The sequence below is a fragment of the Xiphias gladius genome, chromosome 15, assembly GCF_016859285.1.
Source record: "Xiphias gladius isolate SHS-SW01 ecotype Sanya breed wild chromosome 15, ASM1685928v1, whole genome shotgun sequence".
In the NCBI taxonomy this organism is placed as follows: domain Eukaryota; kingdom Metazoa; phylum Chordata; class Actinopteri; order Istiophoriformes; family Xiphiidae; genus Xiphias; species Xiphias gladius.
The window spans coordinates 2,115,098-2,135,465 of NC_053414.1; the positions used below are offsets into that span (position 1 = coordinate 2,115,098).

The 20,368-nt window shown below is 43.7% G+C and overlaps 1 protein-coding gene across 2 annotated transcripts; it reads right to left on the reverse strand.

Moving 5' to 3' along the window:
* Nucleotides 1-2: 2 nt before the first annotated feature.
* capn2l (calpain 2, (m/II) large subunit, like) lies at nt 3-19,047 on the reverse strand. 2 transcript variants are annotated; one of them, XM_040146569.1, is made up of 21 exons: nt 18,727-19,047; nt 17,385-17,454; nt 16,550-16,671; nt 15,988-16,121; nt 11,983-12,151; nt 10,703-10,786; nt 8,653-8,738; nt 7,529-7,603; nt 7,276-7,436; nt 6,917-7,086; nt 5,942-5,953; nt 5,572-5,783; nt 5,140-5,176; nt 3,756-3,821; nt 3,613-3,670; nt 3,423-3,487; nt 2,832-2,900; nt 1,914-1,992; nt 1,307-1,423; nt 1,088-1,146; nt 3-959 (listed from the first exon to the last, which is right to left on the reverse strand). In XM_040146569.1, the coding sequence occupies exons 1-21, from the start codon at nt 18,961-18,963 to the stop codon at nt 936-938; spliced, it is 2,106 nt and encodes a 701-aa protein (XP_040002503.1). In that variant the 5' UTR covers nt 18,964-19,047; the 3' UTR covers nt 3-935. The 2 variants fall into 2 exon arrangements, with proteins under 2 accessions (XP_040002503.1, XP_040002502.1); XM_040146568.1 differs by lacking the exon at nt 3-959 and having other exon boundaries at nt 1,053-1,423.
* Between the last annotated feature and the right edge of the window lie 1,321 nt (nt 19,048-20,368).

Below are 20,368 nucleotides of genomic sequence, written 5' to 3' on the forward strand. Positions count from 1 at the left end.
GATTGAGTTGTTTATTCTCTTTATTAAATCATTGTGTAACATTTCTATAATGAGGCAGTTACAGTTTATTATTAAGGCATCTGGTGTGAAACAGCTTCACTGTCAAACACAACAAAACTAAAGCAATAAATGACTTTATGAAACACCAGTTAAAAACCATCTAAATACAGAGACTTGAAAAACTGTGGTAACGCTTTATTTTAACTTCCCTCTGAATGTATCATGTTTAATCACTGTATAAAGATATAATAACTAACAGACTCTGATGCAGCTGTGACCAGAGCTCAGTGTTTATCAGCGTCTCTGTTACCGGCTCCAACTCCTCCATCAGAGGAGGCTGCTGGATGAACAGATGATGAACGACAACACGGTAAAACACAGGATGGAATAATAGAAAACGTGGAACAAACACTGAGCATTGATAAACAAGTTCTTAGATCTGCTTATAAACTACACCACAGTCTGTTATAAACCCGTTATTTATTAGGGGTGACTGTGGTTCAGGAGGTAGAGCGGGTCGTCCACTAACCGGAGAGTCGGTGGTTCGATCCCCAGCTCCTGATGATGCATCGGTGTGTGAACGGGTGAATGTGGCAGTAGTGTAAGCTGCTGTGAGTGGTCAGTTAGACTAGAAAAGCTCTATATAAGTGCAGCCCATTTACCATTTCCATGTTTGTATACAGGTTATAGTGGATAAAGTGAAGTGATATGAAGTCTGTCTGTAAAATGATGAATCATGATGAACAGTGTTCATTGATCTGTCTCTGTATCACACTAACATCCCTCTCCCCCATGATAAGAATAACATAGAAACCAAACTCCATCCACCACATGTAGAATATTTCAGTTCCAGCTGTTACATTCTGTCTGGTAAATTCATCTCTACTGTCGGTGCAGGCAGGTTTCAGGATCTGGATCAGGCTGCTCCTGGTTCCTCAGAGCAGAGACACGTTCAGCCACTGCAGGAAAATCACAACAGATTAATGTTAGATTTACCTCTGTCTTCGTCTCCACGTGACCAACAGTCATGCGTGTCCCTGTAGTACCTCTGACGTCTGTACAACAATCAGAGTGGGAAGCTCCCTACCTCCAAAATGTTCAGCTCAATGGTTCCTGAGTTGTCTTTGTCCAACGTGTTGAACGTGTCTGTGGACAGAAAACAGAAAACATCAGCACTTTGATGAAGATGAGTCTTCGTGTAAGTGTCCCCTCGTTCTGAAGGACTCTGGTTTATAAAGTTTGCGAGGTCTTCGAGAACTGTGTGGTTTGTGAGGACTGTGAGACTCTGAGGACTCTGAGGACTCACTGAACATGGTCTCCAGACGAACCAAACAGCCCACAAAGTTGTCAAAGTCGATGGTGAGATCTGGTTCACTGTAACGAGCCACCAGGACCTGGTGGAGAGGATTATTCAGACTGAAACCTGAAAAGAACAGAAACCAGAACCTGATCAGACACTTCACTGAAGACCAGCAGCCGAGATCAGAGGTCGTGTGTTTGTGTGTGTGTGTACATTGTACAGAATGTGTATTAATGTTTGAACAATGCTGCTACAAACTACAGTAACTGTTTCATCTGATCCTCTGCGCTGCTTAAGTTTTACATATTGTTTAATACACGTGCGTATCTTTAGCACAATCTGCAGCTTCAACTGCCTGCTCCACCTCAACCTTGTACACCATCTTCTTAATCGTACTCTTTATATTTATTTTTCCACAAAGGTGTCCCTCATTTTATTTTACTGTGTTGCTCTTCTTTTTCTAACCAACGCCCCTGGGAAAAGCTATTTCATGTCATCATATGAATTGCACTGTAAAAGTATAAATGTAACTGTGGTGAGTTGACAGTAAAGGTCCTTGTATCCTTGTAAAAGGTGTCTGTGAAGTATTGTGAGGTGTGTTTTTGCAGTTTACCAGCCTCCTCCACAGCTGTCCTCATCTCTGTGGAGCTCATTGTCCCTGAATTATCAACGTCTTTCTGACGGTAAATATTCTGTCACAGCAGAGAACAACAGGTGTCAGATAACTAAACGCAGAGGGAAGACTTACAGTTGTACTGTTTGATCCTCTCTGAAGACATTTCTGACAGTACCTGAAGGTTTTTTTAAACTTACAAAGAAAGCAGCCACTGTAACCATAGTAAATGGTGAAGTATATTATACATTGGTTTTTCTTGTTTGTTTTTTCATAGTCTTTCAACTACGTCAAAAAACCCCCACATACTTCACAGCATCTGACTGACTACTGCTGGGGCCCTAAATCTCCATATTTAATTGCATATAGTCACTGAAGTCACAAGTCACAAGCCTATATTCAACCTGAACCATACACATGGTAACAGGTTCATAAGACCTCGATCAGGGATGTGACCTCGGTGTCCTCGGTGGTAGCTACAGTCCTGTTTGGGCAGCAGAAATCTGATCAGTAGGGTTTATAGTGATGTAAGAGATGTTCCTCAGTTCATGGACCAGAGTTTCAGAAAAACAAACTTAACTGACGTTAAATCTCACTGCTAATGGGGAAACAAAGTAGTATTAAAAAAAAAAAAAAAATCGGCTGATTTTTTTCAAAATTAGTCAGGATTTCCAGTTTGCACAGATCTGGTCCCTGGTGACCTGGAGGTCTGAAGCCCTGACGGTGTCCCTGGTTTGAGTTCAATCAGGGACTTTATCAGGGGCGGCTGTAGTTCACCGGAAGCGGTCGGCCATTAATCAGTGTCCTTGACCAAGATGGTGAACCTTAAGTTGGTCTCAGTGGGCATATGTGAGGTGACAAAATCTCTGGACAGAAACCATCTCTAAGGGATGATGTTTGGATCTTAAACACACTCACCAGGTACTTCTCAATTTTGGTCCACAGCACTTTAAACTCCACCAGACCCAGTTTCCCACTGCCGTCTTTCTGCAGCAATGTTGAGGACCTGAAAACTGATGGAACGGATCACTAACTCTATGTTCATACAACGTATATATATGTGTGTGTGTATATATATATATGTGTATATATATATGTATGTGTATATATTTATGTATGTATATATATGTATATATATATGTGTGTATATATATATGTATATATATATGTGTGTATATATATATGTATATATATGTGTGTATATGTATGTATATATATATGTATATATATGTATATATATATATATGTGTGTGTGTGTGTGTATATGTGTGTTTGTGTATATATATATGTGTGTGTATGTGTGTATATATATATATATATATATGTCATTTGTTTATAACAATAAATGTCCGTTTATCACTTGTCTCCTCTAAAATAAATACATTCTAGTCATTTTCTCAACAGTTAATCAGATATGTAATGGAGGATGAATTTACTTAATTTACTAAAACAACAATCTGTTTGTGTCCTTGACAGGTGTGACTGCCAGTAACAGTGGTGGAAGGATACATCCAGCAGGTTGACCATGTTGCGACATGTTGCGATGCTGAAGCCGCTGGTCTGGATGTCAGATCCTGTCAGAAACAATCAGACTAACATTTAGAATTGTGTCTACAGGTATTTCCTGTTCACACCTGCAGATGTAACCTGAACCCGAGATCATCGTCAGCAGGTAAAAACACTCTGTGTTTTTCCTTACGTTTGGTCACCACTTTGTTTAGGATCTTCTGCAGCTCGAAGGCACAGATCTCACAGTCCTGCAGCAGAGGAAGTTTCTCTCAGTTTAACATCAAACAGCGGATATTTATTTAAATCTGGTTAATATTAACATCAGCAGCTCACCTCTCCTGCCAGCTTCCCAAACAGACCTCTGAACCGGTCGTCCACATCGTCCTCATCAATCTCAATCTGACACCAGAAGAAAACTGAAGTTATGCTTCAGATATTTACTGACAGACACAAAATAATAATCACGTTGTTGTGATGATTACATTATCATGACCAAATTCCCCTAAAATGTGAAGACTTGTTTTGTAAAAACTGTATTTACTTTGTACTTCTCACTATTGTGAACTCTGAGTCACGCAAGGAAAAAGCATGATTAAAAATTTTCAGTACCATGGCTAATATAATATGAGTTTCTGCACTAATACCAAAGCGATGCTTTTTCAAATCGATTTAAGTCAAGTATGTTTATATAGCATGTTTAAAACGACTGGAGTTGACCAATGTGCTGTGCACATTTTAGTTAAAAGCAGAACAATAGCATTGTGAGCTCTGCAAGCAGGGTTAACGCTAAACTGTTGTCGTAATCAGTGTCGACAGTTACCTGGATGAGCTGCCCCGGCCCTAACTGAGTGTTGTTTAATGTTTCTCTTTATACGTTTCTTGAGAACCACTCATCTAAAAACCTTCACAGTCAACACTGCACTTCTTTGGGTCCTCAGCAACTACACGCGTGAAGTTTGAAGTCGATCGGATGAGCGGTTGTCGAGGAAATCGAAGGACGGACAGAAAGACAGATTTCTCCACTTGATAGCGGGATTAGATTATTATTACCTCCACCAAGGAGGTTCTGTTTTCACCCATGTCTGTTTGTTGATTTGTTGGTTTATTCGTCAGCAGGATTACACAAAAACTATGGAACCGATATGCATCCTTCTTGGTGGAGGGATGGGGAATGGGCCAGGGAAGAACCCATTAGATTTTGGTGCGGATCTGGTTAAAGGGGCAGATCCAGGAATTCTTCATCACTTTCTTCAGCAGTGCATGGTAGGCCATTTTTTTTTAAACATTTTCATCAATTTCTCAGTTTTCTATTATAAGAGGGAGAGACTGACGTGTGGGACTTTATGGCCTTGGAGGAGGTATGCGCCATTCTAGTTACTGATGCATGAATGTGTAAACAGTATTTTACTGTTGGAGCTGCTTGAGGTGAAGCTAGTTTACGTAGGACTGCGACTAATGATTATGAGAGCCCACATTGACACCTTCACATTAAGAACTAAAATAACTACAATTATTAACATAGTTACAAGAAAAATGCAGCAAATCCTCACATTTGAGAAGCTGGAACCATGAAAAGTATTTTTGCATGAAAACTGACTCAACCCATTATCAATTATTTTTCCTGAATTAAACTTTGTCGATTGACTAATTGATTATTCAACTTGTAGTTTCTTCTCTAGATATATATTGATGTACACCAGTCAAATTTGTTGCTCACCTTCTCCACTCTGGACTCAATGGGGTCGTCCAGCTCTCTGCAGGAACAAACATTATCAGACACACTGAAACACAATATCTATATAAAACTGAAGTGTGCTGAGCAGCAGTTCCTCTAACAGCCACTAGATCACATGTGTAGCTGACAGACACGGGGTGTATTTATCAAACAGACGCAGCAGGCTGCGGTCACAGTTTGTGTCATTTATGCGATTGCCTGCAGTGTGTCTCTCTCTCTCCTCATTGCACATGCATTTCAGGTTGGACTGAGCAGATAACAGAGCGAGGCCACACAACTTGTGAGAATCAGTTTTGCTGAGAAATGTTCTGCCTCTGAAGAGCAGGTTTCTTACTGTCCACCAAATCTAGACTGACTTTCACCACCCCCAGCTCCTCTGAGTCTCCAACTGTGCTGATTTTGCAGTTAACGTACTGAAAGTCGGCCTGTTTCTCAGAGAAGACTCGGACGCAGAAGTCTCCGTTCTTGTGCGGTTCGAAGGTGGACGGGACAATCAGATACTCTCCAGGCGGCAGGCAGAAGCGGCTGCAGACTTCTCGCAGGTTGATGAAGGTTTCGGAGCGAGCGGCAGATGCGTGACGCAGGAAGAAGTTCCTGTTCAGGTGAACGCTCCTCTGACCAGAGAACTGACAGAGACATGAGGGGATAGCTTCAAATCAGACTGAGTATTTAACAGAAAATAACAGTTAATTTAATTCTGAAAAATAAACACTGAGCAGCAGGACGTTAGCCGAGGTAGATGTTGGTTGATGACAGATTGATCAGTGAACATCGAACTTCGTACCTCATCAGGAACCTGAAACAGACAGAAGACGGAAATTCAGACAAAGATTCTCTACAAACTTATCAAACCTTTAATCTCAGAGGTTCCAGTGACTGATGTAAAATCCCAAACAGAGAAACTTAACTACTCAACTGATCTCAGAGAATCTGTTTCTGTTTGTATCTGCCACCCTTCAGTTTTTTCCGTGGTTTTGAGCTTTTATGATATGCACCTTAAAGATTGGATCAGGACTCCCTGACTTTCCAAATGTCATTGAACCAAATGGATCAAATTCTGATAATACAAAGAGTCATGTCAGACCGTTTGTGACATTTGTTTTACACTCATTCCTTTTTTTAATCATTGTGTATGGGAAAAAGGCCTTTTGGGCCAGTGTGGGTCACATGATCCTGCAATACCAACTGTGGCCATTAAATCAAAATCTCACAGGCTCAGGGTTGGTCCTAGGGGTTGGTTCAGATGTCTTGCATTATTTGGCCAGATTTGACTGTTGGACTGTCTGTACATTTATGACAGCCGATGTACCGACTATACAGATGTTCACTGTAAGCAAGCTAGCACCGCACTCACAGACTGTGCGTTGGTGTTGAGTTCGGCCACTGACTGATCGATGATCAGTGGGAATTCCACCTCTTTCTGTTGTTTCCCTGCTTTCTGTCTCCTCTTTCCTCTCTGGACTGGCAGATTCATAAAGAGCTGGGATATGCACACATTTTTCAATGGATGTCTTTTCCTCAGTCCATGTGCCCCAGGTGAATTTAGAAAACGGTTCTAGAATCTGAGACAGCTCATGATGAAATGATGATCTGTCTCAAATCGCTCGAACTAGACACCTCGATGACTTGAGAGTTTTAGTATCAGATCTCGAGAATTTGTCTGGGAGGCAAACTGTGGCACACAACTCGTACTGTGTGCCACTCCACAGCAGAGCTGTCAGTAAAACGACGACAGAGACCCTCAGATTAAACTTCTCACCTCGTAGATGGCGAAGCCAACCGTGTGCATGTCCTCCCCCATCTTCCTCATGCGTCTGCGGTTCTTCTGGATCAGGCCAACCACAAAGCTGCAGCCAGCCTCGCCATCTTCTGGGTCGTCGTCCTCCTCCTCCAGCTTGATAACAAACTGAGGGTTCGTCCAAAATGTGTCTATGGTTACAAACAAGAGTCAGAGAGGCTTGGTGATGATCTTAAAGTCACAAAGAACCTGCTGAAGGTCTGAGGTTAACTGGCCTCTAGAAAAACCTGTGGCCGGTACATGCTGTGGGTCCTGCAGGATGTTGTTAGATCTCTAAAACTAGTAATTGGACCTGCACTCAGTCTTACAGGATCACTCACTAGGATAATTCCTGCAGCCTCCAGCAGTGGATCCTCTCCTCCAGCTGCCCTCGAATTTGGACAGAGCCCACTTAGAGATGTTGTCATCGCTCAGAGCGTCGGGGGTCAGGTTACAGATCTCCAGCCGGGAGTAATGTCGCAGGAAGTCAGAGAAAGACATCCTGCAAGAAAGAGCAGAGGGTTTCACTTCCCCAAAAGGATTTGATGATAAAGTCCAGGTGGTTTGGAGAAAAAAAAGGAGGGAAGGTTTTACCAGAACTCTCCGTCCTCTGAGCGATGGCTCAGATGCTCTCTGTCCTCATCGCCGATGTAACGCCACTGCATTGAACTGTCAGAGCAGAAAACATCCATTAGACACTTAACACAAACACATATTATAGGCAGTAGATAAGAGTGTAAAATATGAGTTGATGTCGTTTTTATTAAACAAGAAAAAAAAATACTTTGCTCACATCAAAATCAAAATATGACACTGTCCTGTGCTTCGGGGTCGTGGAGTACACACCAACTTCACAGATTGTTTTTGTTTTAGAGCAGAAGTTTTTAAATTCTGACACTGTGGGCTCCCCCTCAGAAAAAAATCAACACAACTGCTCTAAGTTTTGGAACTGCACTCCCCATGATGCTTCAGGGCACCACTGAAAGTATGCTGAGTCAGTTGTGATCAGCTCCTGTTCTCAGTGTAGCCATGGATGTACAGACAACTACCGCTGGATCACTGTGATACTGAAGGAAACTTTAAAACATGAAGATTCTGAATGAAGTACTGCAGCCTCTCTTTCCTCTGGTTTTTAAGTGGGTTCCTGGAAGCTTATTCTGGAGGAACATCAGAGATGCTGATATCCTCAGGAAGTGGACGTCACACTGAATCATATCAACATGTGTTTCATGTCTGTGTGTTCAGATAACAATCAGTCTGTAAGTGTTCACACAGTGTGTCGCAGCCACTAGAATGCAGCGGTGTAATCACTCTGTATCCAGCCTGCGGGACCAGCAGCGGTCCACTGAAACAGTCCGTCAGTCATCTCTGATGTTTGCAGGGGCTCAGAGGATCAGTCTCCACCCTGATGAGGCAGCCAGCAGGGAGGGATCCGGTGATCAAACAAGCTGACAGGAGCTCCAGGTGTTGACATGATACCCGCTCAGGTACGTCATCTTATCACAGCATGAAATTTCAAACAGGGTTAATCAGTTTGTTCAGGTGCTCCTGGAAATCAGCCTGAATCTTTCAGTACCTCACATACTGTATTCATGTAGCACTCATGTCCTTATAGTACCATCAAAGTACTTGTGTACCTGTACACTTGAGTATGTATTATAGTACCCCTGATGTAATAGTTGGTCTAACTACTTCAACACCTGTCAGAGGGTACCTACTCATCACTCCAGGCTCCGGTCCACTCCACCTGACCCCAAGGATTCCTGATCCGGATCAGCTTTTCCTTGTCACCACGATAATCCACCTGCACCCAATCACATGCAGAGTAGACCACAGTTACACTTGATTGGATGACAGAACTCCACATCACTTCTAACAAACCAGTAGAGGTGAAGCCCCACCACTCTTCAGGTCAGCTGATGACAGATGTTTCTGAGCTTATCTATCAACAGCTTGAGACAAATCTCTAAAGGAGAAGATAATGAAACAAAGGAGGTTCGCTCCATGGTTTAACTCCCACACCCATGTATTAAAGCAAACAGTGTGAAGACTTGAAAGGATATGGCATACTACCAAACTGGAAGATTCCCGCTCAGCCTGGCATGATAGTCTTAAAACATATAGGAAGGCCCGTCTGTAATGCCGAAGCAGCCTATTACTCATCTCTAATAGAGGAAAATAAAAACAACCCTGGGTTTCTTTTCAGCTCTGTAGCCAGGCTGACAGAGAGTCATAGCTCCATTGATCCATGTATTCCTATAGCTCTCAGTAGTGACGATATCATCAGCTTCTTTAATGATAGAATTCTAACAGTTAGACACAAAATTCACCACCTCCTGCCCTCAACTAGCAAGGATTTATCTTCAAACAGTGGAACCTTAGAAACAGCTGTAAAACTAGATATATACTTAGAAAGTTTTTCTCTGTTGACCTTCCCCAACTAACTTCAATGATTTCTTCATCTAAACCATCAACCTGTCTCTTAGACCCCATCCCAACTAGGCTGCTTAAGCAAGCTTTTTACCCTTAGTTAGCACCTCTTTACTAGATATAATCAAACAGTACCACAGTCCTTTAAAGTAGCTGTAATTAAACCTCTTCTTAAAAAGCCTACACTTGATCCAGATGTTTTAGTCAACTATAGACCCATATCTAACCTTCCCTTTCCCTCCAAGATCCTTGAGAAACGAATTCCATTCACCTTATATATGCCTCCTTTAGGCAATATTATTGGGAAACACTCCATAAACTTCCACTGTTATGCAGATGATACCCAACTGTACTTGTCAATGACGCCTGGTGAAACCAATCAGTTGGCTAAACTTCAAACATGTCTTAAGGACATAAAGACCTGGATGACCAGCAACTTTCTACTGTTAAACTCAGACAAAACTGAAGTTACTGTACTTGGCCCCCAATACCTCAGAAACACATTATCTAATGATATACTAACTCTAAATAGCATTGCCCAGGTCTCCAACACCACAGTTGGAAAATCTCGGAGTTATCTTTGATCAGGATACGTCTCTTAACTCCCACATAAAACAAACTTCAAGCTCTGCCTTTTTTCACCTACGTAACATTGTAAAAATCAGGAACATCCTGTCTCAAAAAGATGCAGAAAAACTAGTCCATGCTTTTGTTACCTCTAGTCGGGATAATTTAATTCCTTATTATCAGGCTGTCCCAACAAATGTCTAAATACTCTCCAGCTGTTCCAGAATTCTGCAGCGCGAGTACTGACATGAACTAGGAAAAGAGATCATTAATATATGATAAATATATCATTATTATTATTACATCTCTATGTGGAACTTGCATTGTCCTATATTATCTCTCCTCATCTTGGGGAATGTTGGGTCTCTGTAAATATAACTATAAAGAATCTGGTCTAGACCTGCTCCACATGAAAAGTGCCCTGAGATGACCTCTGTTATGATTTGATCCTATACAAAAAAATCAATTGACCTGCCACATCTGAGCACCTCAGCATTTAAAAAAGACACAACTTTTACATTTTATTAACACCTCCCATGAGGAACTACTCCCATTGCTAATACTCATGGGAAACGTAGTTTCCAGAATGCAAAATAAACAGTGATGTACTGCTGAGCAGGACAGCAACACTTACTTCATAGCTATTACAGATTTTTGAGTAGGTACTCTTGTATCTGAGAATATGGACATAAAATCATGTTCCTGCTGTTCAGACCTACTTGACAACCTCACATGGAACGGGGAGGGGCTATTTAGGGGCGGCTCTCTCACCTCAGCTGCACCTGTCACTGAGTAGGCGTGGCCTTTCACCAGCTTCTGATGGGTGACCGCCTCTGAGTCGGCCGAGCTCGTGATCTGAAATCAAATTTTAAAAAGATTAAAGATTAAATGGACAAATTTGTAACACCAATTTTTAGCCAATACAGTAAATTTCAAATACTGGACCTATATTAACTGCATCTTACAGTCACCATGTAGTACCCAGGATGTATTCTTGAAGCACACATTTCATACATACCACGATATTAATGTTAAATGCTAAATGTTTCTTGTTCACACTAATTTTTAGCTAACTTACAGATTTTTATAAAAAGAGCAGATGGGTTTGAACTAATTTTCACTACACTTTAAAACTCCACACATACAAAAGCTTAGAGTAAACAAGCTCCACCTGTGGTGAACACAGTTCATAGGCTTAAAAAAAATGCTAACGAGCTACTGATTATGCAGTTCGACTATAAATGGTTTGTAGTTTTTTAATCAACCAATTTTCAGCCAAGGTTTAGCAAATATACTAATGTAAATCCACTTCTCTATCATTTTTAATATTCAATACGAGCAGATTTAGTTTTTGTTTTATAGAAAACTGAAAAGAGCGCTCTGGTGGATCGGTGGTCTAACATGCCTCATGTCCCGCATAACAGCAAAGTTCTCGGTTTGTTTCAGGACAGGGACGTTTGGTACATGTCATCACCCTCAAACTTTCTCCATGTTTCTTGTCTTTCTCTACTAATGACTATTAAATAAATGCAAAAATGCAATTAAAAAAAAAGATATTATAATTAGGGTTACTTATCTAGTGTCCACAATGTACTCTTATCATATCCATGTTGTATTTTGGTAGATTTCAAGCACCCTAAAGGTTAAATGATCCTTTTTCAACATCTATAGTTTAGGTCGATTTTTGAGTGTATTCAGGATTTCACAGTACTCTACAGGACGCATGTTTGTCCCCTCATAACATGTAGTGCCTTTATCCAGGCTTGTGACGTAAGGCTTGGCAATATGGTTGAAACTGTTCATACAATAATAAAATATTTTCCAGTATCAGCGTATATTGTGACCTGGCAAATGAAAGCAAAATCACATAGAAATCAACCAAACTAATGTTTAAAGCAACAAACTGTTCCGAAGCACCACAGTCTTCAAGTATAACAGTACATGATGGAAACCAGGTGGCAAATCTGACATTTATTTGTCCTCATCCAGAACCCTATTTAAGTAGTTAATCTGCACCCCCCAATGTTCTCCCACAGTCCTCATGGTCTTACGTCTATGGAGCAGCCCATCAATGATCCCCGGTGCAGAGCTTTCTGGATGATGTGGAACAGATGTGGACTGGGTCGACTCAGATCATGGACTTCAGCGATTCCTCCGGTGAAATCCTCGAAGCCCTCAGTGGTGGTTCCACCAGACAGTGCCTCGTAACATCCGTTCATCCTGCAGCGATATCACAGATCAATAATGCCTGAGCACTGAGAACACCTGAGAATACCTGAGGACTGAGAACACCTGAGAACACCTGAGGACTGAGGACATCTGAGGACACCTTAGGACTGAGAACAAATGAGAACACTTGAGAACACCTGAGGAATGAGAACACCTGAGAACACCTGAGAACGCCTTAGGACTGAGAACACCTGAGAACACTTGAGAACACCTGAGGACTGAGAACACCTGAGAATACCTGAGGACTGAGAACACCTGAGAACACCTGAGGACTGACAACACCTGAGGACTGACAAACACCTGAGAACACCAGAGGACTGAGGACACCTGAGGACTGAGGACATCTGAGGACACCTTAGGACTGAGAACAACTGAGAACACTTGAGAACACCTGGGGACTGAGAACTCCTGAGAAAACTTAAGAACACCTGAGGACTAAGAACACCTGAGGACTGAGAAAACTGAGGACTGAGAACACCTGAGGACTGAGAAAACTGAGGACTGAGAACACCTGAGAACACCTGAGGACTAAGAACACCTGAGAACACCTGAGGACTAAGAACACCTGAGAACACCTGAGGACTGAGAACACATGAGAAAACCTGAGAACACCTGAGGACTGAGAACACTTTAGAAAACCTGAGAACACCTGAGGACACCTTAGGACTGAGAACACCTGAGAACACCTGAGGACTGAGGACTGAACACATGAGAACACCTGAGGACTGAAAACACATGAGAAAACCTGAGAACACCTGAGGACTGAGAACACCTGAGAACACCTTAGGACTGAGAACACCTGAGAACACCTTAGGACTGAGAACACCTGAGAACACCTTAGGACTGAGAACACCTGAGAACACTTGAGAACACCTGAGGACTGAGAACACCTGAGAACACCTGAGGACTGAGAAAACCTGAGAACACTTGAGAACACCTGAGAACACTTGAGAACACCTGAGGACTGAGAACACCTTAGGACTGAGAACTCCTGAGAACACTTAAGAACACCTGAGGACTAAGAACACCTGAGGACTGAGAAAACTGAGGACTGAGAACACCTGAGAACACCTGAGGACTGAGAACACCTGAGAACACCTGAGGACTGAGAACACATGAGAAAACCTGAGAACACCTGAGGACTGAGAACACTTTAGAAAACCTGAGAACACCTGAGGACACCTTAGGACTGAGAACACCTGAGAACACCTGAGGACTGAGAACACTTGAGAACACCTGAGGACTGAGAACACTTGAGAACACCTGAGGACTGAGAACACCTGAGGACTGAGAACGACTGAGAACACCTGAGGACTGAGAACACCTGAGAACACTTAAGAACACCTGAGGACTGAGAAAACCTGAGAACACCTGAGGACCAAGAACACATGAGAAAACCTGAGGACTGAGAACACCTGAGAACACCTGAGAACACCTGAGGACTGAGAAAACTTGAGAACACCTGAGAACACCGGAGGACTGAGAACACATGAGAAAACCTGAGGACTGAGAACACCTGAGAACACCTGAGAACACCTGAGGACTGAGAAAACTTGAGAACACCTGAGAACACCGGAGGACTGAGAAAACTTGAGAACACCTGAGAACACCGGAGGACTGAGAACACTTGAGAACACCTGAGAACACCTGAGAACACCTGAGGACTGAGAACACTTTAGAAAACCTGAGAACACCTGAGGACTGAGAAAACCTGAGAACACCTGAGGACACCTTAGGACTGAGAACACCTGAGAACACCTGAGGACTGATAACACATGAGAAAACCTGAGGACTAAGAACACTTGAGAACACCTGAGGACTGAGAACACCTGAGGACTGAGAACACCTGAGAACACCTCAGGTCCCCTGAGAACTGATTTCTCCCCTTTTTCCAGCCAAGTGGCGTGAGATCTATTGATAATATCATTTTACAAGCTCAGAGTATAAATTTGTCATGTCGCAGCCTTTTGCTAAATAATCTAAATGAGTTTTTCCTTCATCGGTCTACATTCAGTGCCCCATAATGACGAAGTGAAAGAACATAGAGCAGTGACGCTGAGAATTGAGGCCAAACGGAGCCCACTCTGCCATAAACCGCAGGTCGGTGGACTGCTGCAGTGATGGTTGTCCTTCTGGAAGTTTCTCCCATGTCCACACAGGGTCTCCGCAGCTCAGCCAGAGTGACCGTCAGGTTCTTGGTCACCTCTCTCACTGAGTTTGGCCAAGTGGCCAGCTCTGGGAAGACTCCTTTTACTTTGTCATTATAGGATGTTGATCTTACCCTGATGAGGCTGCATCAGGCTGCAACATAACAACATGTGAAAACATTGTGTGTGTATTGTTTATATTTATGTGCAAGTTAGCTGCTGTTATATCTCACATGTATATTTGTTTAGTGTGCTTAGTGTGTGTTGTGTGTGTGTTGTGTGCTTAGTGTGTGTTGTGTGTGTTGTGTGTGTTGTGTGTATTGTGTGTGCGCGTGTTGTGTGTGTTGTGTGTATTGTGTGTGTGTTGTGTGTGTTGTGTGTGTGTTGTGTGCTTAGTGTGCTTAGTGTGTGTGTTGTGTGCTTAGTGTGTGTTGTGTGTATTGTGTGTGTGTTGTGTGTGTATTGTGTGTGTGTTGTGTGTGTATTGTGTGTGTGTGTGTGTATTGTGTGTGTTGTGTGTATTGTGTGTGTTGTGTGTGTTGTGTGTGTGTGCGCGTGTTGTGTGTGTGTGTGTCGTGTGTGTTGTGTGTGCTGTTTGTGTGTGCGCGTGTTGTGTGTGTGCGCGTGTTGTGTGTATTGTGTATTTGTTGTGTGTTTGTTGTGTGTGTGTTGTGTGTGTTGTGTGTGTTGTTTGTGTGTGCGCGTGTTGTGTGTGTGCGCGTGTTGTGTGTGTTGTGTGTTTGTTGTGTGTGTGTTGTGTGTGTTGTGTGTGTGTGTGCGTGCAGCAGGGCAGGGCTCTCTGTCTCTCCTTGTATAAATAAATGTGAAGAATTCAGCGAGGGGGTGAGGAGGACATGTACCAACAATAACCTGAACACGCAAACACACCTGACTCACCTGTCCAACTCAACAAAGCACAGCTGAAGCCAGGTTACTGGTGCTGTGTTACTGGTTATACTGGGAGGAGATACCGCAATGATGACAGAACAGGTGGAAGCTGCAGGAGGCCAAAAGTATATGGACAACCCCATACACATTTCTTTTTAAAATTAAGTTTCATCATATAATAGAACGAGGCAACATTTACATTAGTACACTCTTCATGTCGCCGCTTTCCCACAGTGCCTTGCAAACCGAATCTCTGGGGTCCCACGGGGGCAAACTTCGCACCACACCATGTTTAATGGTCTCGACTGGTATCATCCGCCACTGTAAATGTTAACACCTCAGTAACCAGCAGGTTCTTAGTGATCTTTCATCTGCTGTTAACGTTCCTGGAGGTACTTCACTGTTGAAGACCTCTAGTGGGGGTCCCCTGGTGGCATAGGGACCTAAAACGTTGACCATGTAATCCCAATGCCCCTGGTTCAAATCAGGCCAGAGATTTTAGCTTCATGTCATCCCTTTCTACTGTCTCTGCCTAATAATGGTTAAACTGCCCAGGTAAGACTTCCCAAGAAAAGTGTTCTGGTTTTTTTCCTGGTTTTTACTGTGAGAGAGCCGCAGGGGGTGTTTGGACAGTCACTGGTGGTGGCTCAGGTTATTCAGGTTTTAACGTCAACATCTGTGCCAGTTTTTAAATAGACTACAAAGTTTCTGTGAAGCAAAGCCAAGCTGAAAACATCAAAGCAGACCTAAGCTGATCTTTAGTCTCAGTTTCAGAGTCAGTCAGGGCCTTACTTGGCGTAGGCCTTCTCCAGCAGAGCGCTCCAGAACTCCCTCCCCTCTGCCGAGTGGACAAACATCAGCTCTCCGTCTTTGACCGGCAGACGGTCGTCGATCACCACGTCCACCCACTCCCCGAACTGCCAGAACTACACACCAGAGACGGAGGACAGACAGAAACACAACTGGTCAGCCAGGTTTCAGCAGTGAGTGTTTGGTTTTTATCAGTTCTGATTCTGTTCTCAGTTTTTACTAAAGCCGTCATCGTGCAGAGCTGTCGCCGCAGTCTCTCTTTAGATACAACCACTCGGTAACTAAAAGGTTCCTGGTGTCTTAGTAGCAGACTTTTCAGTCACCATCTGGTCCTGTGCGGACTGTTCACTTATCCTGCGGCTTTGGAGTATTTGTGTACCCTGTACCTTGCGAACTATTAGTGCACTTGGTACCTTGTGGAGTATTTGCATCCCTGGTACCTTCCTGAATAATTTTGTACCCGGTTCTGGTGCTGCACTGTTTTGTACCCGGTTCTGGCACTGTGGCATTTTGTACCCGGTTCTGGTGCTGTGTATTTATGTACCTGGAAGTGGAAGATGCCGGCGTACTCCCCATCTTTGAAGCTCTGTCCATGTGGGACGACTCGAGCCAGAACTTCTTCGTTCAGGGTCAGAGAGGCGATGGCGGCGAGCAGCCAGCAGTCACCTTGGGAACGGACAGGTAGGAGGCGGGGCTTAAGTCTTCAGATCTAAAAACCTGTCAGTCAGCTATGTAAAGGCACTGCACTGGAGCAGAAAATGGAGGCTGTGAAAAGGATCATGTGAGTTTGGTTGTTTCTGTTCTTAAGCTGACTGTCAGAGCTCAGATGTCAAAGTGTCCCTAAACGCACCATCAGACAGCATTTAGAAAATATTTCCTGAAGGAAGGAGAAGGAACTGTAAACTGCGGCACGGTCCTTTAACAAAGAGCTTCGTCAGTGGCCTGTGTGCCCTCTGCAGCTCTGTGCTCCGATTGGCTGGACTCTCCTAGGTGTTTGCCTGCGTTACTATAGAAACGATTTCCAGATGAACCACAAACGTTTGTGGTTCCTGCTGAACATGCGATGACATCACAGCGAGTCCGCCGCTACCCACCCGCCTGTCGGCATGTTACCCGTTTCTGTTGATAAGACAACGCTCGCCACTGCTGTGCGACGCCTCACCTGACAACACACACACACACACACACACACGCCCATAAACCTCAGTGGAATTTTCCAGCTCAGGTGACTGACGGTGGATGATGTTGAACCCAGAGCAGCTCCGGTCTGATATAGGATACAGTGGCTTTATGCTTTATGCACACACACACACACACACACACACACACACCAGCTCAACACTGACGGCAGCAGTCCACAGAGTCGCGTGGGTTCTCACCCAGAGCTCCCTGACAGATGTCGGTCCTGGTGGCTCCGGCGACGATGAACTCAGGGTCAGAGGTCAGCTCCTGCACAGGAAACACAACAGGAAACAAACATCAACTTTTTCTTCCTCGAGTCTCCGTGAACATTGTTCTCTGAGGGACTGGGTGCCTGCCAACTTTTCCGTCCCTCAGTTTTGCCTCTCCGGCCACAAACAGGTTGCTCCACCTTATTTGAGAAGGTTGTGGAGGCAGAGGAAAACCTGCAGGGTCAGGACTGCAGAAAAGCCTGGAAAAATAAAAATATAATAAAAATATAGATGTAATATTAAATAAATAACGTGAAAATGACCAAAGTGCAAGTCTGCACTAGAACTGATCATCAGTCAGTGACGAGCAGTAAAATAAACATACATGTTTGTACCTAACATGTAAACAACATGGGACTGAAGATGAATCCCAGTCCTGTCCCACCTCACCTGTCGGGTTCCACTGACACCGAACACCTTCAGCTATTCACGGAGCAGCTCCGCCCAGCTCCATTCACTCATTATACTGGGAGTCGCCCAGTTTAACCGGAGCCGCCGCTGTGAATGTGCAGCTGGGTGTCGGCACCAGAAAACTGTCTCTGATCAAACAAACCAGACGTGGAGCCACGTGAACGGCTTGGCTGCAGATCAAGGTGTTTCCTGTGACTCTGCGGGTGTTTTTCAGATCTGACGGCTGATTTTCATCCAACCAAACTGATCTGATCTCAAAATAACATCAGCTGAAGCCTCAGACCAGACTCCATGTGTAAAACCGGGCCTTTTAATCATCCTCGCTCACTGACAACGGCGTTTACTATGTGGGGATAAACGCTGGATACGTTTAGAAACAGAATTACTACCTCTTCAATTCTGGGTTCATATTTGTTATAATAACTGCGAATAACTACATAAATGTCAATTTAAAAAAGTAACGCGAGCAGACACAAACAAACAGAACAAGAATAAAGGCTCAGCTGAATTATTGATTAGTGATAAATGGTTTGATGTTTTAGAGCAGAAGAGCTTTAGTTTTTAGTGACTGCGGAAATCTGTCTTTTCCATAACGAGATTTGGTGAAGTTTTCCTGAAGCATCACCAGCCCGTCAGCGGAGCGAGCTCAGCTACGTTTGACTTTAAACTCATTTATCAAAATCACTTTCATAACTTTTATTAAGTGGGTGCTGGATGGAAGAGACGCCTGTAAAGTTTGTTTAAACCGCTGAAATTGACAGTTTTTATGATGGAGTCTGCCGGCAGGGCAGGATAAGTAATACCGATCGGGTCTGTACCAAACTTCGTTAGAAAAATGAATGTTTTAATCTTCACCGACCGTGGGTCTCTTCCAGGACACCCCTCGGATCTTGTAGGAGGCCGGGCCCAGCTCGTTGAAGCCCAGGGAGGAGGGCAGGGCCGGGAACGTCTCGTCCTGGAACAAATGACCGGTCTCGAAGCAGCTCTGCCTCAGAGCCTCGTAGTCCTGGTTCAGGTACTTCACCGCCTGGCTGTTGGTGCCGATGCCCTGGTCTCTCTCCCGGCGGTGCCGTAGGGTGGTCGCGATGCCCGACATGATGCTGGGTCCGGAGCGGGGACTGGAGGCACCTGGATAACGCTGTCAGTTTGCAGGTGTGATGCCAGCGAGGACCGTTCCCTCTGCTGGGGTTTAATTTTGACAGAGGCACGACTTCCGGTGAGTGCCTTCAAAATACGACCCTCGTGATCCTCGGGGGCCTGAGTTTTTAGAGATGACTGAAACGGGGCAAGCAGACAGATTCGCTTTAACATATTTCAACTGTGTTGACACCTTTAAATAACACTGAGTATTAATAAAAACAACGTAACGGCAGTTGTATTACTTCACTTTAGTTTTGGTTTGGGTCAATTTTTTACAGACCAAAGTAAATGTCAGTTCACTGCACTGATGTTTCACGGCTCTCTGTTTATCTGACAGCTGGAATAACAATATATGTTTTGCATAATATTCATCCACTTTTAATAAAGTGCGAGTTTCAGTGCAGGACTGTTATTCGTAATGGACTATTTTTACATGGCACGCGTGGCACCGCTACGTTTACTGACAGATTTCCTGACCTGGTGTCTCAACTCGTCCCCCTCCACATCATTTTCCTCAAATCCACAGTATCATCCCTGTAATGAAGGACAGGATGATACTGTGGGGAAACCGGTTTGGTTTAAAAGCATAGAAACCAACATTTCTTCACACGGCTTCAGATCTGTCCGTCCATCTTTACACACAGTCTCTGTTTGAAAGGTGTTTCTGTTATTTTGTCCAACCACGGTTCACTGTCACTGCCATCAGGCAGAACGAAGGGTTGATCAACCATTGTTGACGCGTAGATGCTTTTATTGTGAAGCCTGGTGTGCTGACTTCTGGTCCTGTGGTGTTAAACTCTGTGAGCATGAGCAGGAAGGGTGTGTTCCAGTCCCTGTTGGCTTTCAACCTGGACTTTGACACAGTTTGATTCCTGGAGTCTTAGTCACTCTCTCCGCCGCTCAGACTGAGCGTCTCAGACCCGATTATTCAGCCTCAGGACGATTTCAGTCATGAAATAAACATTTTCCACAACTTTTTCAACATTTTCAAACCAGCCAGGTTTGTTTCCGAGAGTTTAGGTAGAGCATCTGAAGGAGAATCTGAGAACCCGGACAAGTTTTGGGATTTTAACCCCATCCACCTCATCGCTCTTCAGTCTGATCGTTGCAATACATCAGAGATAAAACTGATTCTACATCAAGTCTTTTAACCGTGAGTAATTCTGCTACAAAACAATAGACCAGCTCCCCCCAGAGGCCTGGGGGTTCCCGAGGCAACGGTACCCGCAAGATAAAGACAGGGAAACTTAATGTAAGAACAAAACCTCTGCAAAACCCAAACCGCACGCATTATTATTATTATAATATTCTATATACTCTGTGATATAATACCAGAGACGTCAAAGCCAGAGGTAATGTAC

Bases quoted from the DNA above. Each gene is read 5' to 3' on its own strand.
- capn2l (XM_040146568.1), bottom strand. From the start codon at position 18,963: ATGTCGGGCATCGCGACCACCCTACGGCACCGCCGGGAGAGAGACCAG. The intron at 10,787-11,982 runs GTAAGACCATGA...ATTTGATTTCAG, and splicing joins TGATGGGCTGCTCCATAGAC to ATCACGAGCTCGGCCGACTC. The intron at 5,177-5,571 runs GTACGTTAACTG...TTGTTCCTGCAG, and splicing joins GAGAAACAGGCCGACTTTCA to AGAGCTGGACGACCCCATTG.